Source organism: Falco cherrug, chromosome 12 (genome assembly GCF_023634085.1).
Source record: "Falco cherrug isolate bFalChe1 chromosome 12, bFalChe1.pri, whole genome shotgun sequence".
Taxonomy (NCBI): domain Eukaryota; kingdom Metazoa; phylum Chordata; class Aves; order Falconiformes; family Falconidae; genus Falco; species Falco cherrug.
The window spans coordinates 26,178,645-26,187,570 of NC_073708.1; the positions used below are offsets into that span (position 1 = coordinate 26,178,645).

An 8,926-nucleotide genomic window follows, 5' to 3' on the forward strand; every position below is an offset into this window, starting at 1 on the left:
ACTTAAACCTTTCAAACAGAAGAGGGTAAAACAAATTCCTTGATTTGCAGGTGTGTTAATTAATGCAAAGGTCCTGAGGGGCATTCTTTTAATTACTTTTGTTGATAAACATGAAAATCCCTCCAAAAGCGTACCCAGTCAGTCTTCTCCTCTGAAGGCTGTATGCAAAGTTAAGACTTCTAGTTGAACTGTTGGATGAACCAAATGTTAGCGAAAGCAAGACTTTTTCCCCTCAAAACAGTTCCCACAAGACTTCATGGGAGAAGGGGGTGCAGGCACTCTAAGGACATTTTAATCACCAAAGATCAGTCCTTTAATCCTTATTCCCACATCACCAAGGTTTTTTTTTTCTCAAAGTAGGACAGTAAGATAAGGCTGGAAACAGGCTGATCCAAAACTAATGACAAAAAGCAGGTTAAAAACGAAATATCATAGCAGTAACTGACACCATCTTAAATTTCCCCTGGATTATTTGTTTTCTTCCACACACATTCATTTCCTGAATTTCTAGTAAATCTGATTTCATATAAACAGTTTCACAAAGCAAAGTCAATAGCTGTGACTGTGTTCCCGATTAATCCACTGAAATGAAATAGATCGTATGGCTTACTATTTGGTTGTTTAAAGCTAAATCCACCGAAAGAATTCTGGAGTCCGGTTACACCAATAACTTTTGTTTCTTTATCTACATCCTCTTCTTTTTGCTGAACTTTACCTGTTCTAAAATTAAGAAAATCCATGCAGATTGCACACTTAATTTCGCCCAGTACAGGAGGGCAATGTAAGCCAGTTTGTTTTGACCTGGAGCGACTACTAAAAAGACAGCCGACAGTTTGCACATACTTATATCTATTTGAACAATGTCAAAAAATTTCTTTTTTCATCGTTCATGCTTCGTCCTCCTCCTGACAAGTACCACAGAGCTGCTTTACTTAAAAACAAACAAACAAAAAAACCCACTTTTCAACCAGCTCCAGGACAGGACAGGAGGTGTGGAAGTTTCCCTCACAAGTGGCAAGCCAGCAGACACACACATTCACACCCCGGACATTTGCCTCTCAAATAAATAATCCACATGATAACCACGCAGCCCTCGCTGCACAGGTGGCAGGTTTTTCGTGGGCTGCCCAGCCTGGCGCAATGGGGAATGGGCAGCCCACCCCACTGCAACAGGCTTGGGGTTCACCCGCATAAACCCACCAAAAGGCAAGGAGAACAGCCCCCACCTCCTGGCACAAGCCGCGAGGCCCAGAGGCCTCCTTACCTGGGAGAAGTTGAGCCCGTTCAGCGGGTGACACTGCTCCTCCACCCTTTCCACCGCGCCCGTCGTCTTCTTCATCCTCTCGGCCTCCTGGGCGAGGTAGAGATCGAGCACCGGCACCCCTCTGGAGCGGATGTCCGTCTCCGTCAGGGAGTTCACCATGAGCATCACCCAAACGGGCCTCTTGCGCTCCCAGTTGCCGGCGATGGCGTTGAAGAGGTAGTCAGCGTAGAGCCCTTTGCCGCGCTGGTCCGGGGTCATCCAGTGGGGCAGCATCAGCTTGATGTAGTCCAGGTGGCGCTTGAGGCGGCGGTAGAGCTCGCGGGGCAGCACGTCCTGCAGGTTCTCCCCGTGGGGCAGCATCTGGCAGCTGGCCAGCCCCGAGATGGTGTAGGGGTCCGTGAGGTCCAGCTCGAAGTAGACGCTGGAGCTGGCGTGGAAGGCGGCCTTGGAGTTGTTGGGGATGAAGTCCCACACGCGCGTGTAGGGCACGTGGATGGTGCCGAAGAGATAGGCGGGGGGGGTCGCGGCGGATGGTCCAGAGGAAGGAGTTGAGCTCGCCTTGCTGCGGGGAGGATGGCGGGGGGCTGGTCAGCGGCGGGGGGGCAGCGGGGCAGCAGGCAGCCCGCGGTGGCAATGCCACCCTCGGGGGTGCCCGCGGGGAGGCAGGGGCCGGGGGCCCCGCTCCCCCGTGTCCCGCATAGGGGCTCGGAGCGCGCACGGCCCGCGGGCGCGGTGAGGCCCGCAGCGGCACCGGCCCGCCGCGACCCCCCGCTCCCCCCCCCCCCGCTCCCCCGCCCGGCCGCCGCATCCCCCCGCGCCGGGCCGAGGGGCCCCTCCCGCCGGCAGCACCGACCCCTCGCGGGGCACGCGCGGGTTCGCGCCACACCTGCGGGGCCACGCGCCTGGGCCGCGAGCACACGCGCGGGAGGGGGGGTCCCTCCCCACGCGCCCCCCGCCCCCCCCATCCCTTCCGCGCCCCGGCGGCTCCCGCGGAGCGCCGCGACCGGCCGCGCATCCCCAGCGGCCGCGCCCCCCGGCCCGGCCCGGCCCGGCTCACCGAGCGGGGCAGGTCGCACTGCCCCGTGTCCATCTGCTCCCGCCGGGCCGCGGCGTCGGGCAGGAACCCCCCGAAGACGAAGCAGATCAGCGTCAGGTTGAGTTGCATCCCGCTTCCTCTCGCTCTCCTCTCTCTCCTTCCCAGATGAGCCTTTTTGGATTTCTAGGATCTTTTTTTTTTTTTTTCCCTCCCCCTCCTCCTGCTCTTCCCCCTTTTTTTTTTTTTTCTGGGGCTTTTTTTTTTTTTTTTTTTTATTCAAACAAACTTTGCCAGTCCCATCTGCATCTGACAAGTGCAGGGGGAAGGACTGGACGCCCCCTCCCTCCCATGCTCTCCCCCCTCCCGCCCTTTCCCACCCCCACCCCCTCTGGCTCCGAGCTTGTCAGAGGCGCTGGATGCTTTGGGGAGGACGGTTCTCATCGCCAGACTCCGCCATGCTTTGATTTCGCAGACCGGAGAAGCTCCCTTCCCGCCCCGCCGGTCCGGGAGGAGGTTGGGGCGGGGAGGGGGGGGGAATTGCCAGAAAAGAAAAAAGTAAAAAAAAAAAAAAAAAAAAAAAATTTTTTCCTTTTTTTTTTTTTTTTTTAAATTCTGCGGCCAGGAGGGACTCCCGCGGCGCCCCGGAGAGGCGGGCGCTGCTCCGCGGGGGAGGCGCACACCGCACCGGGGAGGCCAAAGTCGCGCTGCGGCGGAAAGTTTCGCGCAGCCGCCCCGGCCCGCCCGCGCCTCCCGCGCGCGCCCCCCGCCGCCGCCGCGAGGGGGCGATCGCGCCCCAGCGCAGCCGCGCGACCTCGGCGGCTGAGGGGCGGTGGCGTTCGCGCTCCCGTTCCCGTTCCCGCCTCGGCTGCCGCCCCTCCGCCGCGGCGGCACCTGTGCGGCCCCTCCCTCGCGGTAAACGCTAAAAGCAGAAAAACGAAAAGTTTCGACGTTCAAAAAAATGTGCCAGAATCGCTCAGACGGGGCCTGTCGCGGGAAGGAGCGGCGACCGCCGGCTCCTGAGGGGACGCCCCGAGGCGCCCCGCCTCAGCCCGCCGCCGGCTCCCCGGCGTGAGGTGATCCGCCCTCCGCCGGCGCCGCCTGCCCCCGGCCCCTCGGAATCGCGGGCTGCGGGGCCTCGCCGAGCGCGGGGGGATAGGGCAGGTCAAGGACGTGGGCCCCGCAGGGCGCTGGCAGCAGCGGGCCCCGTACCTCAGTGGCCCTCACCAGTATCGCGGTCCGGGGGGGCCCCCGCTGCCTCAGCCTCGCGGGAGGATGAAGCATGTTTTCTCTGTGTACACACGGGCATCAGCCGTCCTCGCACTGTTTAACTGTCCTGCTTCCACTTGGGCCAAAAAGCCTCGGGAGGAAACACCATCCTTCATCCCAAAACACCTGAGCTGGTTCTTGCTGACAGGAGCACATCCAGGCTCCCTGAGGGTCTGGAGCTTTCTTTGGAGGCAGCTGCAGCAGGTGCTCAGCTCCAGCAGCTGCAATTCAGTCCTCCTCCTGAGTGCCCTCTGTTACAGCAGAGGCCTTTCAGCGTGCAGAACAGGCAGACAATGCCTAGCACTGCCGCCTGCAGGAACTCCTGCTTCTGGATCCATTCGGGGCAGGGGTGGGCATCAGGCTGCCGGACATAGCCCCTTCTCCCTGCAGGACCCCACCTTGCCCTGCTGTGTGGGTGGCCCCAGGTGTCTCCGCCACCTGCCCTGCTGTATGCAGTGCACACAGCAGAGCGGATCCAGATCGCAGCCTCCCCACCACCTCCACAAGTGCAAACCCTTTCCAAAGTTGGGAAGTTCCTTCACTGTATTGAGGAGAATCAAAACTGCCAACATTTGCTTGATGAAATACAGTAATTACTATTATTAAGCAGGGTCCTTGCTCTGGCAAAACTCGGACTGGAGCCAGCAGGGGTGTTGCCAAGGTCAGTGGCAGAGTCCAGTCTAGCTGGCTATAAACATGGCTTCCCAACAGCCATGTGGAGACTGAGAGGGACACTGCTTGCTGCGGTTACTGATGAACAAATGCAGCTACACAGGCTAATGAAGGGACTTCCCAACCACTGTGTGCACATCCTGTGGACTGTGCTTCTGTCAGGAGAGTGTTCTCTTAACCACAGAATTGAGACCAGCGGCTCCTTTTTATGTGAGGACTCTCATTGCCTTCTCTCTCCTCTCCTCGCTTATCTTCCAGCCAGGTAAGAATCGTGCAAAGGGGCAGGGGACTGGTTTTCCTCATCATGTTTCTAGTTCTTGCAAAGAAATACTTAATTTTCTGCTTCTGCCCTGAAGGGTAAGGTTCAGATAAGGGAAAGATTGAGAGGGACAGAAAGAGGTAGAAGGGTTTTTTGATGCGCCATTCCTGCAGCTGAGGATGGTTTCAGTGAGTCATGGCCACACTGGGTGCTGGTGGCCTGGAGTCACCTGTGGCCCAGTGTGGGTGGGATGCTATGTGGCAGCAGGTGGGTGTGCGCTGCTTTGTAGGCAGCAAGCTCTCATGTGCCCTCCCCGCCCCATGTGCCCTCACATGATGCAATGTTGGGGCCTCTGAAATTGCCTCCCCGGCATCACTGATGTGATGACACAATCCCTCAAGGACTGGGAGGGCAAGGCCTGGCTGCACATGCCCATGCCCTCTCTCTCTCTTGAGCAGCCCCACCTTTCTCCCAAACATGCCTCAGCATTCGCTCCCAGCCCACCCGCAAGTGTGCAGGGTGCTGTACGGTCACTGTAGGTGGCTGTGCCCCCATCTGAAATGAAATCCGGAGCAGGAAAGGTTGTGCAATCCATGTCCCAGCATATGTGATACCATAAAGGCTAATGCCAGGCTAGTATCCTGTTGTTTTTCCCTAAGCTGCCACAAACCATTTAAAAGCTACAGGCTTGATGCTGTTGTGACACTGTAGCATGGAGGTCTGCTGCATTTGTTCACTGCTGGACCAAACTGCATCCTTGTGTTCAGCAAGTGCCACTTCCAAAGTGACATGGCTGCTCTTGCCTGGCTTAGTGGCTTTGACCTGCTCCACCCTTTTTCTAATTCCTTCCCAAGTCTCTTCCAAAGCAGTGAAAGAACAGAGGGGCCTTGACAGGAGTGTGGTAGGGACATCTCCAGTGACGGGACCCAACATCTCATGGGCTGGAGAAGATGCCTGGGAGGTCTATAAGGAGTATGAGGCCCTGTTCAGTCATGGGTGCCATTTTGTGAGGTAGGGAGATTACCCTCATCAATGGCATACATATCAAAGCACCCAGGGCAAGAATAAACAAACATCTTTGGCACTGTGCTCATCTTCCATTAGCCAAAAGGCAGGTGTGTGTGTGTGTGGGTATAGCAAGTTTTCCAGCTGTTTCCCTGAACTGAGCCCTGATGTTGCAAGAACTGCCTAGCTGTGAAAACACAGCCTCGCCTTGATTTATGCCACTTGTGGGTAAGATGACTAAGAACAAGAAGCTGGGGGGGTGGGGGGTGGGGGGGGGAGAAAAAAAAAGAAAAACCCCAGAGCAGAACGGGAACAGAAATCCCAGTGGGAGCATGATGCGGGTGTGTACCGATTTGATGGGACAGTCAGGTTGGGTAAACTGCAGCCAGAGCTTTAGGCAGTAGGAAGAGGAGACCACAAACCAGCAGAGACCACAAACCACATATGTATCACGATGTTCCACCTAAGATACAAAAGCATGCCACAAGCTTTTATGAAGACAACTCTTTGGTAACAGCAAGGGAAATTAATTCTTTTGTGTAATTGTAACATTTTTTTCTCCTTCAGATGAGTTCCATATGTCCTCGTGATTTTTTTCCTTTAAACACAGCAGTTTAGAACAAATCTTAAGTAACATTTAGCCTGCTTCTAAAGTAAATATTTACAAAAACATTAAATAATGGTTCTGATCTTTGGAAAAAGTATATTTCTCCCTACCTGCTACTGTTTTATGCCCATCTGGAGTAAATGAGAAGCTTTGTAATAAACCCCAAGGCTGTAAAAGCAGTATAACAATGCGATTAGCAGTAATCAGATGGGAAATACTGACTATTAAAAGCTGTGAAGAGATAAGAGGGATAAACAGCAAGGGGAAGGTTACGTTATTTTGTTTTAACAAATTACAAGAAATCTAATTGGGGAATAGGCTTTTAATCTTACAAAAGCTGTATTGTTTTTTGGAAGCATAATAGTGTTAGCTCCTATTTATGTATTTATATCACGTATCATCTTCAAAGAGCTTTACTAAATAAATATTAATCATTTCACCAGCCACTTAAAGGCAACCACTTCAGGGGTGTGGTGAGGCAACAACTTAACAAGTAAGTTGTACTAAGACAGGAAGTGAAGACAGCCAGATTCAATAAGGAGCCCGTGTGGGTACAAAAAATATTTATGGAGGATTTAACAATATGCCATGGAATAGAGCACAGATTTCTTTGTTAATGAGAAGCTGGCATTGGAACTTGTAATTACAGTGAATTTCCAACAGGTAAAGATTATTAGATCTAAGAGGAAACAGCTTGTGAGGGATCAGTATTTGCATGTAGGGAAGCGTAACACTTTTTTATCAGAACATGCTGCTTACAGGGCTAACTACCCTTTTGTCTTTTCCTCCACTCTCACCTTCCTCGCAGGAAAAAATATATTGTTGGCCTGTGCTGTATCAGTATTTCCCTGTGTCTGCCATAGTGTACTTTCTTTTGAAGAATTTCAAAGCACCCAGTGGGTTTCAGTCTCCACATTTCTTATTCCTTTCCTGTAACAAGGAACTCTGGCTGACCCACTGGCTCTCCTAAAAGCTGTCCTACGTCAAAACTGGATGAGTAAGAACCCAGCTCTTCCTTTTTCCATAAATGAAGCTGAAGGTGTCTTCTGTTCCTGCTAGGGATGGCAGATGAGATTCAGTCGTTTTGTATGCTACAGATCACAGAACAATTGTTGGAAGGGACTTCATGAGATCTCTGGTCCAACCACCCTTGCTCTGAGCAGGGTTACCTTCAATGTTAGATCAGGTTGCTTAGGTCCAATTAAGGTTCCTAATTATGTTTCTCTGCTGTCTTATGCACAGATGGCATTACATGTAGCTGTCCTGGTCTCAAAAGATAATAAGCCTATAGCAGTTGCACTACTAGCTATCATGCCATGACACCTGTACTGTGATGTGACTAGCAAATACAGATTTTCCTGGAGAAGACTGATTTTGTTGTTAGCAGTTGTATTCAAATATAACATCATTGTTCAGTCATGCAATTCATGATTTGAAACATGCAGTTGTCAGAGGAGCAAGCCTCTACTACTTAAGGCTGTCACACTGAAACTGCTGAATTATCACAACTGTTTTAACATTTCACATCTTTTTTTTGCTTGTATTCAAACCAATACAATGTAGTCACTGTAGTCAGTCTTATATTTCCGTGCCTGTTTGTCCTCCTGTGTCCAATTCAGTGTCTTTTGTCTCAGTGTTCCAGAAACAACCAATCTAGTTCTTGAAGAAAATCCCCTCTCAATCCTAACATCCTCCCTTCTTAGCACTAAGTATGAATTTTGCAGACCGACCAGCATTAATAGCTTGTATTACATTTTGCAAAGTCTCACCTTGTGCTGTGGCCTCTGCAATGACAGACCACATCCTGCCTGAGACTAGGCGTGTAAATACACTGAAGAAAACCTTTCCCAGTGTCAGACTCTGGTATGTATTCTCCTTCTGTATAAAGTTTAGTCTGCGCTTGTGTATGTATATAACATTACATATGAACACACCCAGGAAGGCGTATGTATCTCTGTGTGTGTGTGTTTATATATATTAGTGTGTTTATATATACATATATATACACATGCATGCACACACACAAAATGATGGGATAGGTGAGTGCTATTAATGCTCCGTTATATGCTTTTCGGTTCTTTTTCCCATCTTCTCAACGGTATTCTGAGTTTGAGGCCTTGGGGGCAGAAGCCTGTCCTTTTCTGCTGTCCTTCGGTATGGTGGGTCAAGTCTTTTAAAGATCTTCTGCCTGCAACTTACACAGAACATTACTGTTCCATTCCTAAAACATTAAATCAGAGAGATGGTGAAAAAAAGGTCTGAAAGCAACTCATCCACCTGAACAGGGGTAATCTCCCTGCTGCATAGCAAAGGCTGGAGCTGTTTCTTTAGCACAATTGATTATGTCCTTGAGGCCTAATAAGCAAAGAGATTTCTTCCTGTTCAGCATAGTTCTGTGGGTAGTTCCAGAAGCTCCACTTAATTTCATAAACAGTTCAAACCTCTTTCATGTTTGGAGAATGATTGGGAGTTCAGCTGCTTGAGAGTCCTCTGAACGTTCCACTCTTTATTATCATTCACTGTTTTCTTTTCCTGGTTTCTAGATTGCCATTAGTTTCTACAACCTTGATATCATATTATGTTCATTGGCATTTATTAATGAGAAGCCTAAGAGAGGTTTTGTTAAGTGGAATGAGTCTTTATTATAAAACAGCTAAACCAGCCCTCCAAGACAGCAGTTTTGAAGGAGGAGTCTATATGTGACTGTGTTTCTCCTAACCTGGAGCAGCATATTCCAAGCAAATGCAGTAATGTGGTGCGTGTGTCTCAAGTAGTTGATTTACCAACTACATTCCTATTCCAGAGGCTTTGAACATG

The 8,926-nt window shown here is 51.0% G+C and overlaps 1 protein-coding gene across 1 annotated transcript in view; it reads right to left on the bottom strand.

The window, feature by feature from the left end:
* TRABD2B (TraB domain containing 2B) overlaps window positions 1-2,579 on the bottom strand; it is a 295,930-nt gene extending 293,351 nt beyond the window's left edge. Inside the window, 3 exon segments of the mRNA XM_055725226.1 lie at window positions 1,265-1,783; window positions 1,785-1,826; window positions 2,322-2,579. Of these exon segments, the coding sequence (XP_055581201.1) occupies window positions 1,265-1,783; window positions 1,785-1,826; window positions 2,322-2,429 (669 nt within the window). The 5' untranslated portion in view covers window positions 2,430-2,579.
* Window positions 2,580-8,926: the final 6,347 nt, after the last annotated feature.